Here is a 20,356-nt window from a genome sequence, read left to right on the forward strand (position 1 = left end):
ACTAGATATGCTTACTCTCAGGGAGAGGCCTGGTGTATCACTTTTAAGCTCCAGAGCCCTTCCCCACAATTCCTGTGGGCCTGTTTCTCAGGGTCTCCAGGGGAAGGAGGACTGAAATTTCACACAGGGCAGAGACAGACTATATTTTCTTTGTTCAGTTTGTTTAAGCTATTTTTATTCCACTCTTTCAGTACAATAAGACTGAGTGGCAGGATATCTTATTTGGATGCAGATTAGGTCCCAGGTTCAGTCCCCAGCAGCATCTCCAGGTAGGGCTGGGAAAAACTCCCTGTCTGAAACCCTAGAGAGTCATTCCCAGTCAGTGTAGATAGTACTGAACTGGATGGACCAACGGCCTGACTCATTATAAGGCACCTATGATTGTTCTTATGTACAATAGGCCTCCTCAAGGTAACTTACAAATCACATCAACACAATACAAAATATTTGCAACAAATAAAAAAGTCATTAAAAACAAACTACAGGAGCAGTTAAAATGCAGAGGTGGGGGAAACAGCAGCCAAAATTGGTAAAAGAAATAAATAAGAAGCAGAATTATAGTCAGCTGATACCAATTATAAGGAAGGGACATAACTGAGTGGTAGAGCTTTGCACACAGAGGATCACCGGTTCAGTATCTGGTGTCTCCAAGTAGGGCTGAGAGAGACACATCAGTCTGAATCCGGGAGAGCCAATATAAGTTTATTATTTATTTATTATTTGATTTACATCCCGCCCTTCCTCTCAGCAGGAGCCCAGCAGGAGTTAGTGGAGACAGTACTGAACTAGATGGGCCAGTGGTCTGACAGTATAAGGCAGCTGCCTAGGTTCTTCTAATAGCCCTTTATAATACCACAGGCAAAATGGGACAAACTTGGTCCAGCATCTGGGATACTGTAGACAATGCCAGGCAAATTTGTCTAGGGAGGGAACACCACAGTTAGGATGCCACCACGTCCCAAAAGGCTCTCTCCTTGGTAGCCACCTACTTCACCTCTAAAGGTGAGGTGATCTGGGGAAGAGTCTCAGATGAAAATCTGAATTGATGGGCAGGCTCACAAGGCAGGTGTGGGGAACCTTTGGCCCTCCAGGTGTTGCTGAACTAGGGCTGATGGGAATTGTAGTTCAGCAACATCTGGAGGGCCAAAGGTTCCCCACTTCTGTTCATAAGGGAGCAGGTGGTCCTGAAGATGTTGCCTGCTTGGCTCTTTTGCCAGTTCTACAGCTTGAGCTCAGCTTCCTGGCATACCAGGTGCCATTTCTCACCCCCATTACGCTTCAGTCCTGACCTGTACAGCCCAACCCCTTGGCTCCCAAGCTCTGCTCCTTTTGAATTCTGCTTGTGTACCGCCCACCCCGCTGCACAGCAGACTCCCTGACCAAGGTGCTTGAGGTTGTCGCGGATGTGCAGGCTCTGTCCCCTAACCTAGTGGTTTGGGGGGATTTTAACCTGCACGCTGAGGCAGCTCTCACAGGAGCTCCTCGGGATTTCTTGGAAACCATGACTTCCTGGGAACTGCACCTTAGTAATACGGGGCCCACCCATGTAGCCGGTCATGCTCTTGACCTTGTGTTTGTCTCGGGAGGGGATGGAAGTGCTCTGAAAATAGGGGCTGTTGTTGTTAACCCCGTGTCATGGTCAGATCACTATCTGGTAAATATAGATCTCTCATTGCCGCACACCCTCCACAGGGGACAGGGACCTATTAGAATGGTCCGTCCCAGGCGCCTGATGGAGCCTAAGGGATTCCTGAATGCACTGGGGAATTTGGAGTTGTCTGAAGGTCGCCCGGTCGAAACCCTGGTGATGGAGTGGAATAGGGAGATCACCGGGGCAATTGACCGGGTGGCTCCGAAACGTCCTCTCCCCCTGAATAGAACTCAGACTGCGCCCTGGTATACTCCATGGTTGCGGGGTCTGAGACAGGAGGTGAGATGACTAGAGCACCGGTGGCGGAAATCACACTCTGAAGATGATCGGACACTGGTTAGAGCAGCAATTGCAGCCTACCAAGTGGCAACGAAGGCAGCAAAGAGGGAATTCTTTGCTGCCTCTATTGCATCCGCAGAGTGTTGTCCCAGGAGGTTGTTCCAAGTGGTCCGAAGCCTGGTCGGTCCAGTTGTGCAGGAACCCATGGAACCTTCTAAAGCCTCCTGTGACATATTTGCTAAACTCTTTGCTGATAAAATTGAGCGCCTAAAGAGTGTGATTCCGTATGCCGTGGATACAGGAAGTGTGCCAGAGTCGGCCAGTTGCATTCCGGTCTGGTGGGATCGGTTTCAGCCTCTTCCCTCTGAGGAAGTGGACAAGGTGCTCTCTACTGTGAAGCCAACCACTTGCTTGTTTGATCCTTGCCCTACATGGCTCATTTTGGGCTGTAAAGAGAAACTGAGCGAAGGGATCAAGGCAGTGGTGAATGCTTCTTTAGAAGAAGGTGTGGTGCCATTAGCCCTCAAGGAGGCGGTAATAAAGCCCATTCTGAAAAAGTCCTCCTTGGATCCCCAAGATTTAAACAACTTTCGCCCAGTTTCTAATCTTCCATTCTTGGGCAAGGTCATCGAGCGAGTGGTGGCCAAACAGTTAAAGACACACTTGGATGAAGCAGATTATTTGGATCCATTCCAGTCTGGTTTCAGGACTGGTCATGGAACTGAAACAGCTTTGGTTGCTATGGTGGATGATTTAAGGAGGGCGTTGGATAAAGGAGAACATGCATTCCTCGTCCTCCTGGATCTCTCAGCGGCTTTCGATACCGTCGACCATGGTATCCTTTTAGATCGTCTGGAGAGAATGGGAATACGGGGCACTGTTCTACGGTGGTTCCGTTCCTATCTCTCAGACAGACATCAACGGGTGGCATTGGGGGATAAGGTCTCGGACCCTTGGCCTCTCAATTGTGGTGTGCCACAGGGTTCTATCCTTGCCCCCATGCTATTCAACATCTATCTAAAGCCACTGGGAGCCATCATCAGGAGATTTGGGCTGCGGTGCCACCAATATGCGGATGACACCCAGCTCTATCTCTCGTTTAAGTCCTCGCCAGAGTTGGCTGTGGAGACCATTTCAAGTCCCTGGAGTCAGTAAGTGAATGGATGGGAGGAAATAGGCTGAAGCTAAACCCTGACAAGACCGAGGTACTGCTCGTGGGAGACAGGAAAAGATTAGAAGCTTTAGACCTGGTGCTCAGTGGGGTAAAATTGCCCCTGAAGGACCAGGTCCGCAGCTTCGGGGTCATCCTTGATTCCCAGCTGTCCATGGAGGCTCAGGTTTTGGCAGTGAGCCGGGCAGCTTGGTTTCAATTACATCTAATACAGAGGCTGCGACCCTATCTGCCTGTCCATCTTCTCCCACGGGTAGTACATGCCCTGGTCTTAGACTACTGTAATGCGCTCTACGTTGGGTTACCCTTGAAAACGGTCTGGAAACTGCAGCTGGTACAGAATGCGGCAGCACGTTTGATTACGAATAGCCGTCGCCGCGATCACATCACTCCAGTGTTACAAGATCTACACTGGTTACCAGTTGTTTACCGGGCCCAATTCAAGGTGTTGGTACTAACCTTTAAAGCCCTATACGGTCTCGGCCCAGCTTATCTGAAGGAACGCCTCCAGCATCAACAAATATGCCGCCTGACTAGATCAGCCACTCAAGACCTTCTCTCGGTCCCACCAGTCAAAACAGCTAGACTGGTGCGGACCAGAGAGAGGGCATTTTCAATCATGGCCCCCACCCTCTGGAACACTGTCCCTTATGATCTTCACCATGCCCCCTCCCTGCCAAGTTTTCACCAAGCCTTGAAAACCTGGCTATTCAGGCAGGCCTACAAGATCCCTGGGATAGCCTAATTTTATTGGTTTTAGCTATGGGTGGGTTCGGTTTTGTTTTATATTGTAGTTCTTGGGTTTTTATGTAGTTTGTATGTTGTATTTTACTTGATCTGGAAGCCGCCTAGAGTGGCCGCTTGTGCGGCCAGATAGGAGGCCTAGAAATAAAATTTATTATTATAATATTATTAATAGGTAAGGCATGTGTGCCATTCACCACCTTCCTCTTGTCTTTTTTCCAAGGTGTGGCTGAAATTGAAAAGCTGAAGGACACATTTGCAAGGACCATCTTTTTCCTCGAAGAGAAAAGCATGGCCAAGGGTGGGTGTATATTCTGCACAGAGAACACTCCATAGCTAGATTCATATCCCACCCTATCACAAGGTTTCATGGCAGCTAATAACAATGTTCACAGGTAGCCATGCTAAGGCTGTGACAGGACACACAAGAGTTTTATGGCACCATAAAGGTACATTTAAAATACATTTAAAGCACATGAAGAATCATGGGAACTGTAGTTTTGCCCCTCAGAGAGCTACAGTTCTCAGCATCCTTAACAAACTACAGTTTCCAGAATTCTTTGGAGGAAGCCATGTGCTTTAAAAGTATAGTCTGGAGACTGACTGTGGCATTAGCCTCCTTGAAATGGAGCCTATTTTTTCTTCATACAGCCAATGAAAATGCTCTAATGCAGGGATGGGGAACCTGTGGCCATCCATATGTTGCAGCTGCCATCATCCCTCTCACTCTTGGCCATGCTGACTAGGGCTAATGGGAATTATAGTCCAACAACATCTGAAGAACCCCAGAGTTCCTACCCCTGCTGTAAATTAACCAAGTTTGGTCCCTCTCCAGATGTTTTGGACTACAACTCCCATCAGCCCCAGCTAGCACATCTGTGCTGTCTGGGACTGATGGGAGCTATCATCCAAAACATCTGGAGGGCACCAGGTTGGAGCAGGCTGGTTTAGTCTATGAACATTTATCCCACAATACATTTGTTGTAGTGTTAAGTCTTTAAACTTTAAATGTTAAGGTACCGCAGACAGAATATTTTTTTTATGAATAGCGATATCTGTTCCCCTGTCCCTATGTATGATTTTAGTGGGGCTTACTCCCACATAAGAATGCCCAGGATTAATTGTTCTTGTAGGTTTATGTCTCTTAAAGCATTTATTTATTTTTTATTTATTTATTAAATGGTATATTCTGCCCTTCCTCTCAAAAGGAGCCCAGGGTGGCAAACAACAAGTGATAAAGCAATGAAAACATGTTAAAAGCAATTCCAAAAGATGCAGGCTGTATTTGAAATATAAAAAGCAGATCAGGGTCACAAATGGTTCCAGAAGGATGGGAGGGAAGGGCGAGGGTAACCCAGAAAATAACCAGGACTGTCACTTGGTTGAAGAAATCTCACATGATTAATCCTTTGCATTTTTTAACTTGACTGAATAAAATCTACATAAATCAGTGTGTCAGAAAAACAATGGCTCTAAAGGGGAAAACGTCCTGTCTTTGGTTTTGTGTTGCTTTAGGTGAGCACTTAGATATCTCCCCCTGCCCCCCCAAAAAAGAAGAGTAAAGAGGACACAAATTTGCATTAAAATGTGCATATGCTAATATGTTGATACAAATTTTGAAAAACGTACTATTGTTTAAGCAGAAATACATCTGACTATAGTTGAGATGGCTGTGCAAAGGCGAGCCTTGTTCATTTTGTTGTCCAGGTGCTAATGGTTGATGGGCAACTTAATGCCTACTCCCTTTGTAGAGCTCCTTATCTTTAAATCATGCTTAGACCAGGAAGCTTTTAAGTAGAGGACTGCCCTTTGTGTTACTATGACTCATGGCCTGCCCCAGGGTTGCAATAAGCATCTTCACCCAGGACAGAATGCCCTGTTAACATAATTCTCACTGTCAGGAACACCTTTTTAATCAATCAAACAGTTTTTAGTAAATAATGTAGCTCATCAATTAGCTAATGCTGCAACCCAAAAAAACACTTGGTGTGTTCTTGTTTTTAAAAAATAAATAAACTTGTCCCATGTGTAGGGAACACTCAGCTTCTAAGCATTTGTGGGGGGGGAGTAATGTAGAAAGGTTCAGGTAAAGACAATTGGGAAAAGAGATGTTGGACAAGTATAGATGCTTGAATATCTCATAAGATTGGCTTGTTTCTTAGCTTCAAGAGAAAGGCAGACAGTGGAAAGGGCCTTCATTGGCCAAAGGGTATAGCCCAGCCTTCTCCAACCTGGAGCCCTCCGGAAGTGCTAGCTGGGGCTGATGGGTTTGGTAGTCCAAAATATATGGAGGGCTCCAGTTTGGGGAGGGCTGGTGTAGCCTTTTGCATCCAAGGAAATAACCCAATGCACCCTTTCTCCATTTCTCCCCAACAGTGCCTTATTCCCTAGCAGTTAAAGAGGCTGTAGAACAGGTTGAAAAAGAGGTGGCCCAACTCAAAGCAGGTAATGTGGAGGTGCTGCTATAACTGGACTCTGGACAGAGGTGCCAACATTGCTGCCTCCATGCACACATTCTCTTCTGCTAGCCCCAAATGCCCCCCACAATCCATGGCCAATACCTTTGCATCTCTGGCTAACGAAATGCAAGTTGTGTCCACTCATCATATGACTAAAAAAAAAAAGTGAGAAGTAACTCCTTAAGTACTACAGCATTTTGCTGGAGCCTCAGCCTACTGGAGGAGATAGCTAATATGCCTTGCAAATAAGCCCACAGAAGTTACTAGCCTGCAAAAAAAATTACTAGTCTGTTGGGATCTGGCAGAAGAGTGAGGGAAAGCTGCAATAATCTGTTGCATTTCTATGATGGACATGGCGGAACAGACTACCTTTGCTTTGCTCTCACAGGATGTAGTGACAGCCACCAACCTGGATCACGTTTTAAGAATTTGAGACCAGGGGGTCCCAAACTGTAGGCCATGGACCACCAGTGGTCTCGAGCTTCATCCAGGTAGTTTATGGTATGTCTGTGGATTTGTGGTTGCAAACAGCACATCCATTGCATTAAATATTCATATTGATTTTTAATTGCATTTTATGGCTTCTTTTATTTCCTATTTTGTATTTTATTGTATTACAGTTTGAATTCTATAAAATACAATACATACAATATATAAGAAATAAAAGAAGCAGTAAAAATGCAATTAAAAATTATACAGCATCTAACACAGTGGCTTACAATTGCTGCAACAGGCATAAAAACCATTTGGTGGTCTGCCAAGACCCTCAGAAATTTTCAGGTGGTCTGTCGGGGAGAAAGTTTGGGAACCATTGGATTAGACATATTCATGGAGGATAAGACCATCAGTGGCTACTAGCCACAATGGCTATGTTCTACCTCCACTGACAGAAGCAATATGTCTCTCAGTACCAGTTGCTGGGAATCAGAAATGGGGAGAAAGCTACTCAGGTCCGGCTTGTGGGCTTCCCATAGCCATCCAGTTGGCTACAGTGAGAACAGGATGCTAGACTAAATGGACTCTTCTATAACAGAATTGGCTAATCTGCAGCCCTTCAAATGCTGTTGCGCTCCAAGTCCCATCAGTCCTGGCCAATGTGAATGATGGAAATTTGAAGTCCCATAATACCTGGGGGGGCACACATTATCCACCCACATATCCATCCATCCAAACGTTCAAGGTAGCTTGCAACATTGCAGTTAAAAAATAGACAATAGATGAATTAGTGTGGTTACACACTCAGACCAAGAGAGCTAGGGTTCAAATACCCATGCAGCCATGAAGCCCACTGGGTGACCTCAGACTAGTCACTTTCTCTGAAATCTGTCCTGCTTCACAGGGCTGTTCTGAAGGTAAAATGAAGAGGGAGAGAAGCATGTACATCACCTCAATTGAGATCCTTGGAGTAAAAATGGGTAATAATAATAATAATAATAATAATAATAATAATAATAATAATAATAATAATAATACATTCCTTCCCTCGTGTACAGCTCCTGCCTGCATCCCACCATGCGGTGAGTCCAAAAAAATCCACTGCTTTCCTATTGTTCCCCAGACACCCCACATTTTTGCCAATGCCCCAACCTGCATCCTTGTCCCAATTCTCCCTCTGGTTTGTATTTTTGTTCTCACCGCACCCTCTGTTCTTCCTCATAGGGTTCCAGATAGAGGCTCACCAGTACAAATGTTCGTCTTGCAGCACAGTGGACTGTCAGCTGCCCATAGATTGCCCGAGTACATCCCACTGGGTTCTTCTTCAATTTTCTGTTCTAGGGGTTTGCATGTTAAGGTGGCGGAAGAGTCTATGGTGACAGTACCAAGTAGACTTTTGTGCCCAAGGGCCTGGAAGGCATAAAGATGGCAGCATAAGGATTGTGGCAGCAGGAGGGGAGATAGGAAAGGCCATAGCTTAGTAGTAGGGCACATACCTTACATGCTAAAGGTCCCAGGTTTAATACCCGTCATTTCCAGATATTGCCAGAAAAATATCCTGTCTGAAACCATGGAGAGCCACTGAAGAACAGAGTAAAACTGAGTTAGATGGACTGAAGGTCTGATGCAGTATAAGGCAGCGTCTTTTGTTCCACATCCTCCCCCTCCCTGTGGATGATGGCACACCAAACTGGGTTTATAGGCTAATAGGAGACATAGGTCATGCTGACCACCGTATAAGATGGCAAAAAAGACCTCCCCAACCTGTTGCCCTGCAGATGTTTTGGTACTACAACTCCTGAGCAGAGCTTGGAAAAGTTACTTTTTTGAACTACAACTCCCATCAGCCCCAGCCAGTGCAATGCTGGCTGGGGCTGATGGGAGTTGTAGTTCAAAAAAGTAACTTTTCCAAGCTCTGCTCCTGAGGTTGGAGAAGAGTGAATTATGCTTTGCTAAATATAAATTAATTTGATTCTTCCTCCACACACCCTCAATTGCTTATCTTCCCACCTCCAAGTTCAGGATGTACATAAACTTCAAGGGGATGTAACTCTTCTCAACTGTGAGGTTAAGTTTCGGCTTCCTTCAGACCCGACGTTCAGATGGAAATTTGCCAAAGACGTAAGTGAGTCTTTGAAGGTTCAACCAGAGCTCTTGGTAAACTCTCACATCTTGGGATTGGTCTACAGCAGAATATTAAACACTCATTCTGTCCCTTGTTCAAAGATGTTTTGGCCCCAATGACTCCTCACTTGGGGTTTCCCTAAACCCCAAGCCCGTTTCCACCAATTTGTGGTATAGTCCAACAAATCTCACTTCAAAGACTACAGTACAATATCGAGTGCACATAATGGCCTGGGCTCATTGCAAGGAGGACTGTCTTGCCGAGGAAGGGTGAACATGGAATGTGCACTCATGCACTCATGCAGCACAAGGAGAAGAACACTTATCCTTTAAAGAGGGGGTTCACATGGCAGATGAAATTGACAAGCCTCAAGGCAAAGTCTGGAGAAGCTCCACAGAACCTCCAGGCATTGCAGCTGTGATCACCAGATACTAGCAGTGACAACAAGCAACAACTGCTGATTTCAAGGCCCACTCACTTGTGAGCTTCCAGAGGCACCTGGCTTGCTGCTATTGGGCACTGGAATATTGATAGGCCTCTGGTCTGATCTAGCAAACCAATGTAGACTTTCCTTGAGCTTTCTGTCATCTGTACAGTGAGTCTGACTCAAGTCTCAAAGGCTAAGCCAGGGCTGATAAATCTTTTTTTGCAGTGCTGGGGCCACATTCCCTTCTGAGCATGGCAGTGATGTGCGGGGCCAGAGGCAGAAACAAATGTACAGTTTACCTTTCTGCTATAGGCTAGTTTCTGCACACCCCTCTCTATCCTCCATCCCGGCAAGCAAGAGGCATTATCAGAGTTCAAGGACACATTCCAGCAGAAGGGGTAACGCAGGGCTGGGAAGAAGAGGTGTGGTCTGGGGAAAGGGGTGTGTTGTGGGAAGAGTTGCAAAGGCCCCACAGAGAGACTTGAAGAGCTGCATTTGACTCCTGAGCCTGAGGTTCTCCACCCCTGGACTAAGGGAAGGGGTGATGTAGGTGAGACGTAGGCAACATTCACACCACACATTTAACACACTCTTACTCCACTTTAAGAGCCATGGCTTCCCCCAGAGAATCAAGGGAACTGTAGTCTGTTAAGCGAACGGAGAGCTGTTAGGAGATGCTTAACAAACTACAGTTGCCAGGATTCTTTGGGGGACACCATGACTGTTAAAGTGGTAGGAGAGTGCTGTAAATGTATGGTGCGGATGTGACCTTAAAGTGAATCTACACCCAGTTTTTCTCCTTAACACCATGGTTAGAGTCATCTGTCTCTTGCTTAGGGCCTGCATAGGGCTACATCTGCCCCATCTTCATTATCTTACGCTGTGTCTCTTTCTACTTCTCTGCCTGCAGACCAGAACAAAGAAGCTTTTCCTTTTCAAAGACCTGAGCTTTGGCTTCAATCCTTCTCTCCTTATCCGGCCCACCCTGGAATCCCATCGTGGGACATTTTTCTGCCAGATTGCAGAGGAAGACGAGGTGCTTGTCAGGAAGTTCTTCTATCTCAATGGTGAGGAGTCAGGGCTTGTGGTACAAGCAGGCTTCTCCAGGGAGACATCCAGTAGTGTAGTGGCAAATTCAGAAATGCAGGATCCCTTCATGTTAGTCTCAGCCACACCTCCTCCTTTTTTTTTGCTGCAGAGTTGAGAATGTGATCCTTGTTAATGCTTTCTCTTACAACAGATGTCCCTAGAAGCCAAAAAACATGAAAGAGGAGAGCGTTAGCTACTGTGAAGAGTCTTCTCAGTGGCTGACTCGCCTCCTTTCACTCTGATTGGCTCCAATCAGCAGGAAAGGACAAGGAAGCATGTGAGAAGACTCTTCTCAGTTGCCAGTACACTGGCATTTCATGCTGATAAGCTTGTAGATTGCTGCAGGAAGTCTAAGACAACCCCCCAAGTCCCTGGATGACTACACCCCTGGAGAGGCACAGGTGGTTGGTACTAGGTAAGGTCTATAGATTTGTTTATACTTGGATTACACCTGGAGGCAAATGTGGAGCTGTGACCTCCTTTCACATGACAATAATAACAACCACAAACAATAATATACAAAGGCTCATCTTAATCCACAGATGAAACTTTACCCATCACTGTGTGCTTGAGATATTTGAGATATTTATACTGTGCCCTTCCTTCAAAGATCTCAGGATTTGTGTGAATGACTCTTCGTATCCCGGTTTTTATGTTCACATCAGCCCTGTAAGGTGGATAGGGCTGGAAGATAAGGAATGGCCCAAGGTCATCCAGTGAGAGTTGTGGCTGACTGGGGGATTTTAAACTTGGCTCTGCCCATTCCTAATCTGATTCCCTAACCATTATACCACGCTGCTAGCTGCGGAAAGCTACACTTAGAAATTTGATTGAATTTTTGCCTGTAGCTCAACTATTAAAATAGACAGAGCTTCTGTCCATAAAAAGCTGGCAACCCCAGAATAGTTCGACTGAAGTCAAACTAAGTAGCAACACCTTGAATTTACCAGGCCCAATTTACATTTGGTCTATAAAGCCCTTAACAGCTTGGCACCAGTTTATTTGAAGCATCACCATACCCCACTGGCCTAAGTTCAAGATTCTGGTTCTTATGCATAAAGCCCTATACAGCTTGAGAGCAGGATAGCTGAAAGATTGTCTCAGCCCTTGTATACCCAGTAGATCACTGCTTGGACTTTGTCCTCTCTTCCAGTGACAGAGAAGAGGCTTGCACTAGAGAAAGAGTTGCAAGAGATGTTCAAAGCCATCTTGCATCCCCCACCAAAGTTAGAGCTGGAGGATGCAATGGGGAAGGAGGAGGTGCAGACCAGCCTGCCCTCATTGCCAGAGATGCCCTCCTTGCAAGAGATGTTCTACGCACCAGACTCCCTGAGCAAGAAGAATGTCATCTTCCTCATTGTTGGGATAGCCATGAGCTCTATGCTGGTCACCCTGGCAGCAATGTGAGTCTTTACAGTGGATAGTTCTTCATACAGGAAGGGGTAGAGTTCTAAAACTGGCAGCCTATTTTATTTGATCACATTTTACACATAAAAATGAGAAGCTCTGGGGTACAAGCTTGCCTGGCTGGAAGAGCCTTAATTCAGCAGCGGAGCACACGTTTTGCACACAGTCGCACCTTCAGTCTCCACCATCTCCGAGCAGGACTGGGAGATCTGGAGGGCCGCTGACAGTAAGAGTACAGTATACTGAGCCAAATGGACAATGATCCCTCTAGCATCCTGTTCTCACAGTGGTCAACCAGATGCCTGTGGAAAGGACCTGAGTGCAAGAGCACTCCTCCCTCCAAAAGCATCTGTCGTGAACCACCCTGTTCAGATCTTGTAAGTTCAAGTCTGTGGCTACCTTTTTGGAATCAATCCATCTCGTTTGGCCTTCCTCTTTTTCTACTCCCTTCTGTTTTTCCCAGCATTATTGTCTTTTCTAGTGAATCATGTCTTCTCATGATGTGTCCAAAGTATAATAACCTCAGTTTCATCATTTTATCTTCTAATGACAGTTCTGGTTTAATTTGTTCTAACACCAAATTATTTGTCTTTTTCGCAGTCCATGGTACGCAGAAAGCTCTCCTCCAACACCACATTTCAAAGGAGCTGATTTTTCTCTTATCTGCTTTTTTCACTGTCCAAATTTCACATCCATACATAGAGATAGGGAAAACTATGGTCTGAATGATCCTGACTTTGGCAATAATCTTGCATGGTATAAAGCAGCTTCTTGTGTTCCTGTGTATGCCACATTAGCAATATAATCAGCTCTGTGGAACAGTGACAGTTGATTTTATATATATAAAACACACATACATATATAAAAAAATGTAATGTACTGCCTTCAAGTTGATTCTGACGTATGGCGACCCTATGAATAGGGTTTTCATGAAGCTGAGAGGCAGTGACTGGCCCAAGGTCACCCACTGAGCTTCATGGCTGTGTGGGGATTCGAACCTTGGTCTCCCAGGTCGTAGTCCAACAACTTAACCACTACACCACACTGGCTCTCACACATGTATAAAACGCAGTTTAAAAAACACTTTGAGATTTTTTAAATTTGTAGAGCTTTGGCTATGGGGCTGTATATAAATGTAATAAATAAATAAAATAAATAAATATATCAAAACAGCCTTTCTAAAGGAAAAACAGGTCCAGACATCACTGGGAGGATTTTGCCCTTTCTCACACCCACACAGATGAAAGAATGATGTTTGCCATCTGCACTTTATTAATTTTTTTAAATAAAAAAGATATAAATTACAGTGTATGTATTAGAACTGTCAATTGATTAAAAAGTCTTTTTAATCACCTGCTTTTTAAACCAATTAGCCTATTAAATGTAGGACTGTAATCCAATTAAAGAAATCTCAGGTTGCAAGCCTACACCCAATTACCTAGGAGTAAGCTGCATTGAGTAATCATGCATAGGATTGTAGGACACAGTCATTAATCAAATAATTGATTTGTAGTTGTTGTTATGTGCCTTCAAGTTGGCTATGAATTATGGCGACCTCCAACAGCATCTGTCCTGAAACACCCTTAATATCTTAAGAATTGATTAAATCTGCCCCAATTTGCATATGAGAACAGCCATTCTAAAGGAAAAACAGATTGAGACATCACTGGGAGAAGAGACTTTTGCCTTTTCTCGCCTACACATATGAAAGAATGATGCCATCTGCACTTTGTTAATTTGTTAAAATAAATAAATAAATCTGCTATCCAAATTCTTAAGGCCATCCAAATTCTTAAGGCCATGTTTAGGGTCATCTGAAATGTTTTATTATTGTTTTTAATCCATAGTTCTACCTAGCTAATAGACTAAACAAATGCACTGTGTAAATATCTTTGTAACTACTATAATTCGATCAACCACCGTGAACACTTGCATTGCCATCCAACAAGAAAAATTTTACTCCCCTGATTAACAAATTTATTTGCACATCAGCAAAACCACAAGTTCTAAAAGAAAGAAAAACCTTTGTTTTTTGGATAATATATGCATGTTTTGCATCTCACAAGATTCATTGCCTTCTGCTTGAGAGGAAAAGAAGAAAGCCTGAAAAAAGATGATGCATTTATCCATTCATAGTTTTAACTTTTTTGAAACCTTGCAACTTTCAAGCAATTTATGAGTGGGTTTATGAATGAATAGATGTGAAACTGCCGGAGCAGGAAGAGATTCATCCATCCCTCATAACATATTTGAAAACTGGCAACTTTAATACCATGTTTTCATTCAACAGTTGTTTCTTAAATGTCAGAAACAGTTGTTTCTTAACTATCTCTCATATTATCTTGAAATGAAATCTGTATTTCTGATTCTTCCCCCTTGCCCCGCTACAAAACACCAGTCAAAACCAAGTTTGCTATCATTCTAATCACAAATTTTGGTGTATGGAAGGCTCTAAAACTGCTCAATCAGGATGCCTTTTTAACCTGTCAAAACGGTTGGGGCTTTTAAAAATCATTTGATCTATTAAACACTGAAGACTTAACCCCCACCCATTGTTATAGGCAGAACGCTTCCTTTTCAAAATATTTTCCCCACGCTCTGTAACAATAGTAATTCTGGCTCCAAAAAAATGGTCCTTATGGTAGCAGTTCCACTCATTAACATTCGCCAGCTAAATATCCCACCTTAATCCTATGCATGTTTTTTTATCCAAATGTAAAAGTCCCACTGAGATCAAGGGGACTTTCTTCCAAGTAAAATGTGGATAAGAATACAGCCTTGATTGGTTAATCTAATCTCTTAAACAGTTTATAAAACTGTCAGTTTAGGATTTCATTTATGTAAAGTGGATTAGTTTGGAATAGCTGTGAACAACCTATAACTCTATTTCCCTCTCTCTCCCTCAGGACAATTTATCAATGGGCTACAGACATCAAACTGTGAATTGAAAGGAACTTCATAGAACATTCTTGTTCTCTTCTCAACTTCTTCCTTTGTTTTGCTGTGCCTTGGTAATAACTGCATAAGACATGCATAACAATGACACAGTAATATAATAAAAAAAACTCATGTCATATATTTGAGCTTCTAGGGACGAGTTGTGACTTTTGCAATACACACTCAAGATTATCTCTTTTCCTTTTTAATAACGGGTTGAGTGGACTGATGACTAAACTAAAAAGAGATTAAAACACATCTATGTATCTGGATAGGCGTATGAACGTAAGAAGAGCCTGCTGAATCAGGCCAGTGGCCCATCTAGTCCAGCATCCTGTTCTCACAGTGGCCAACCACTTCCTATGGGAAGCCCGCAAGGCTTGCTGAAACAGAAATGTTTTAAGCAGAAATGTAATAATGTGAGAGACTAAGATCCTGAGCGTCATGGTTTATTTAAACATGCAACAGGACAAGTTATCTGCCTTGGGCACTGTTTTTGTGCATTTGGGATTTAAGGAGGAGCTAGAGATAGTTTTATAAAAAGATGACTAAAATAATAATAAGAAATAATAATAAGAGACAGACTGACTTCCTGTTTTCATAAAGTCATACAAATCGTATAACTAGTCAATCTGAGGAAGGGAGAGTCTCCCAGTTACTCCCCCCATTCTTTAAAGATACTGCAATTTTTCTTCTTCCCTCTGCCTGTCTATTCATTTTCATTCTTATTCTGGGTTGTAGCCAACTAAATTTCACTCAGAGTAGACCTCTTGAAATCAGTGGAGCTAAGTTTATCATGGCCATTCATTTCAATGGGTCTGTTCTGAGTAAGACTAGCACTGGAGACAACCCTTTGTCATTTTCTTATATACTTTGTGCTCTGTTAAAAAAGGTCACAAGATAGTGGTCCTCACGATCTGGGCAGGGGACTAAAGTGGTGGTGGTGAGATGCTGAGCCCCCACCCCACTTTGCAAAATGCTCTTACTTGCTGTGCATAAGTTGTGAGCAATCCTTCTATTATAAATTTCCTGCAGAGTGAGTTCTCCTGCAGAAAGAAAAGTGCATTTTATACCACCTGAAGAGGATGCTTTATGCTCTGAGAGTGCCTTCCCTTCAATCACTTAGGTAAAGCTACCTAATACAGCTTCCAGAACCTTTTTTTTAACCTATTACATCACCGACAAGGTGAGATATAAATGTAACAATAAATAAATTGCAAGGTTCCCAGCAATATATATGCCTCTGCATTCCCCTGTATTTTATTGCGCCAACAGGTTTTAAATATGCTTTTATTTTTACAGTGGGATATAAATGTTAACAATAAATATAAATAAATAAATAAAACTGCTGTGTTCCCAGCCATATATACGATTTGGCATTATCTCTCTTGTTGCACCAACAGGCTTTGAATATATGCATTTATTTTTAATTGCATTATTTTAGCAAACAGGTGTTTGCTGCCCTGGGCTGCTTTGGGATGAATAAAACATAGGTGTTTCTCCTGAAGTCAATTTCAAGCGCAAGAAGCCTTCTCCTCTCTTTGACCCCCAGAAGAGTCTTCATCATTAGCCTTAAGCTCTTCCCTCCCATCACCCAAGGCTTATCTCGTGCTTCCTTTGTCTAGAGAAGGTCAGCGCCTCGCACGTGCCTGGGACCGCAAGATCAAAAACTTAGAGCGCCAAATTCCTCCCCCCCCCCCAGCGCTGCTGGCCTGTGGCACTGACCGCACGCCGTCTTCACGCCAACGCAACGTTTACGGCTTTAGCACCAAGAGCATTTTTTCTCCCTTCCCCGCTTTTTTCAACACAACACTCGACGAAGCGGCCTGGCAAACTCAAAAGCTTCTTTATTTTCTGACATTTTGGTGGCACTAATAAAGCTATTGCCCTACTATGAATGCATCAACAAAGCTCCTTCCTTTTCCCAGCTAGATGGCATCCGTATGGAACAGAAGCCCCCAACTGCTTAGCATTTCACCACAGCACTTGGCACAGGGGACCACAGCTATCCTTACAACACCCCTACACAGTAGGCCGGCATCATTATCCCCTTCGTTTTACATCAGATGCAGGTTGGAATAAAGATCTCCAGCTAAAAGGTTTACTGGAACAGGAAGGTCTTCAGCTGGTGTCCCCAAAAGAGGACAAAGAGGAACCAATAAATAAGAGCTTGAGCCTGAGCTTCCTTGTTTCCTCCTTTGTCCTAACCCTTTTTCCTTTTGTGTCCCATCTTTTTAGACTGTGAGCAGGCACTGTCTTCTTGTTTTTTGGTGATTTGTAAACTGCTCTGGGAGCTATTTTTGGCTGCCGAGTGGGATTAAGTTGTGTTTTTTTTAAGTAAATAAAACACTGCAGAGGTGGAATGGAGTGGGAGGAGTGATGATAAGGCTGAAGGCCGATTCCAAATCAAAGGCCAGCTAGTGACTTCCTAGTACAGCAGCGGTTCCCAAACTTTTCCCCCCAATGGACCACTTGAAAATTGTTGAGTCTTACTGATTTTTTCCCCTGCCTGTTTATTTTGTGGCATTGCAGCACGTGTGATGTGCTAGACGCCATCTGATCTTTACCTATTTTTATTGCTTCTTTTTTTCCTTATGTTGTATTACAATTTGAATTCTACAGACTTCTGTAAAAATTCAAACGGCAAGTGTTCTTCGCAGGCTTGCCACAGACCACCTGAATGAACCTCATGGACCAGCGGTGGTCCGTGGACTTCAGTTTGGGAGCCCTTGTACTAGAGGCTGAACTGAACAGGGGATTCAGGCATAGTTCATTTTCCTACCCGCTCCACCACAAATGGAAATGGAAATAAAAGCACCTCAACATTGACTCCCTCTCAAAAAAACTCACATTTCTTCACCCTGTAATGCTTAGAAGTCTCCAAATATTCCATGTTTTCCTAGTCATGGTATACCAGAATCGGTTCCAACCCAGTTTGTACTCAGGCACTTTCCCCTCCACCCCCCAAGTCAGGTTTTATAGAGTATACGCTAACCAAACCTATCTGTTTCAGCAGGCCTAGCCAAGCACAGTTTGGTTACATCTGCTTTGAAATTTGTTTAATGTTTTACACTGTTGATTATTTTGAAATGAATCTTGGATGCTTTTATTTTTATAAATGTTTTTTTATTTATAACATGACCTCTGTCAGGAGAGGGACAGGGGGAGTGTAACTCTGTTGATTCTCCTTGATCTCTCAGCTGCTTTTGATACCATCGACCATGGTATCCTTCTGGAGAGACTCGTGGAGTTGGGAGTTGGGGGTACTGCTTGGCAGTGGCTCCGCTCTTACTTGGCGGATCGTCTCCAGAAGGTAGTGCTTGGGGAGCATTGCTCGATACCCTGGACTCTCCACTGTGGAGTCCCTCAGGGATCGGTTCTGTCCCCCATGCTTTTCAACATCTACATGAAGCCTCTGGGTGCGGTCATCCGGAGTTTTGGAGTGCGTTGCCATCAGTACGCTGATGACACGCAGCTCTATTTCTCCTTCTCATCTTCTTCAGGTGAGGCTGTTGATGTGCTGAACCGTTGCCTGGCCGCGATAATGGACTGGATGGGAGCTAATAAACTGAAACTCAATCCAGACAAGACCGAGACGCTGTTGGTGAATGCCTTTTCTGCACAGATGGTGGATGTTCATCCCGTTCTGGATGGGGTTACACTCCCCCTGAAGGAACAGGTTCGTAGTCTGGCGGTTCTTTTCGATCCTTCCTTGTCACTGGAGGCTCAGGTAGCCTCGGTGGCTCGGAATGCGTTCTACCACCTTCGGTTGGTAGCCCAACTACGCCCCTATCTGGGCAGTGACGACCTCGCCTCAGTTGTTTATGCTCTGGTGACCTCTAGATTGGACTACTGTAATGCACTCTACGTGGGGCTGCCCTTGAAGACGGTTCGGAAGCTGCAGCTAGTGCAAAACGCAGCAGCCAGACTGTTGCCGAGGACCAATCGGTCCACACATATTACACCTGTTCTGGCCCGTTTGCACTGGTTGCTGATTTGTTTCTGGGCTAGATTCAAGGTGCTGGTATTGACCTATAAAGCCTTACACGGTGCGGGTCCGCAATACCTGATGGAACGCCTCTCCCGCTACGAACCTACCCGTGCACTTCGTTCGACATCTAAGGCCCTCCTCCGAGTACCGACTCATCGAGAAGCTCGGAGGGTAGTGACAAGATCCAGGGCCTTTTCGGTGGTGGCCCCCGAATTGTGGAATAGTCTCCCCGAGGAGGTACGCCTGGCGCCTACGTTGTTATCCTTTCGGCACCAGGCTAAAACCTTTCTATTCTCCCAGGCATTTTAATTCATGTTAAAGTATTTTAATGTTTTAATGGTTTAGTGATCTTAATATTACATTATTGTTATTATGTATCTGTATTTTTATATTTTGTGATTTTTGTTGATTTATTGTATTATCTTATGTTGTACACCGCCCAGGGAGCCGTTGGTTATGGGCGGTTTATAAATGAAATTAAACTAAACTAAAACTAAACATGGTTCCATATACTGTAATCAATTTCAGACCAAATATATACAAATGCAAAGCAGTATCATTACAATACACATACATGGCCTATTTGAGCATTAGAAGACAAGGGGGAATCAAAGAGAACTAAAGAAAGGGAGAGATGGAAACAAAGTGGGGGTGAAAAAGTGCATGCTAGTGTAGCACAGTGGTCAGAATGCTGGACTAGGATCTGCAAGGCATTTTTAAGTGAGAGTTGTGTATCCAAATGGACACCCAGGCCTAACCTGTGGACACAAAGGGACACATTAAATTTAATCAATGAACCAAGAACACAAATTCAGATTGGAAGCCACTGAAATACTGACTAGAGGTATTATTTTTTTGTGAAATTGAATAGAAACAGTAGAACATAGGGGCACATTTTACACAATAATTCTTAGGGTTATTTCAAACGCGGAGTCTTTCTGAAAAACGCCTTAACAAAATCTCTCTCCCTTTACACTGTGATGTCTAGTTCTCTGTATCTTTGTTCTTTTTTTGTAAGAACTCTGCTACAGCAGGGTATGAATCATAAGCAGCAGCTTTTAATTTTAATTTAATTTAATTTTAATTCACGTATTTACTGGTGGGTGGGCAGGGTGTCTTCACTCCCCTTTTTTTTTAGTTTGAACCGTTGTTGCCTCAATGCAAATATCAGGGCTTGAACATGCTAGAGAGTCTTCAACGTGCAAGCCATTTGAATGAAAAAAATGGACAACCAGTAACAATTCCTTTAAAAAAATACCCTGAAGATCTGGAGGAGACCAGGGTTCAAATCCCCACTCAACCATGAAGGTCACCGTGTAACCTTGGGCCAGTCATTCTCAGCCTTACCCACCTCACAGGGTTGTTGTGAGGATAGAATCAGGAGAACCACGTTTGTACACCACCTTAAGCTACTTGGAGGAAAGGTGAGGTATAAATGTAACAATAAATAAATTGCAGGATTCCCAGTAATATATATGCTTCTGAATTCTCCTGTATTTTATATGCACCAACAGGCTTTTGGTGCAACTAAATATGCTTTTATTTTTAAGGTGGGATATTAAATACACACATACACAAACATAATAATATAATAAATAATAATAATAAATTTTATTTTTCAGCCGCCTATCTGTCTGGGTT

At 43.8% G+C, this 20,356-nt stretch overlaps 1 protein-coding gene across 1 annotated transcript in view; it reads left to right on the top strand.

The window, feature by feature from the left end:
• Positions 1-14,912, top strand: part of SPACA6 (sperm acrosome associated 6) — a 75,788-nt gene extending 60,876 nt beyond the window's left edge. Inside the window, exons 6-13 of the mRNA XM_061597739.1 lie at positions 401-411; positions 4,069-4,146; positions 6,222-6,290; positions 7,964-8,041; positions 8,757-8,860; positions 10,202-10,358; positions 11,534-11,783; positions 14,694-14,912. Coding sequence (XP_061453723.1) covers positions 401-411; positions 4,069-4,146; positions 6,222-6,290; positions 7,964-8,041; positions 8,757-8,860; positions 10,202-10,358; positions 11,534-11,783; positions 14,694-14,730 — 784 coding nt within the window. The 3' untranslated portion in view covers positions 14,731-14,912. The remainder of the gene's footprint in view (positions 1-400; positions 412-4,068; positions 4,147-6,221; positions 6,291-7,963; positions 8,042-8,756; positions 8,861-10,201; positions 10,359-11,533; positions 11,784-14,693) is intronic.
• Positions 14,913-20,356: the final 5,444 nt, after the last annotated feature.

Source organism: Rhineura floridana, chromosome 15 (assembly GCF_030035675.1).
Source record: "Rhineura floridana isolate rRhiFlo1 chromosome 15, rRhiFlo1.hap2, whole genome shotgun sequence".
Classification (NCBI taxonomy): Eukaryota; Metazoa; Chordata; class Lepidosauria; order Squamata; family Rhineuridae; genus Rhineura; species Rhineura floridana.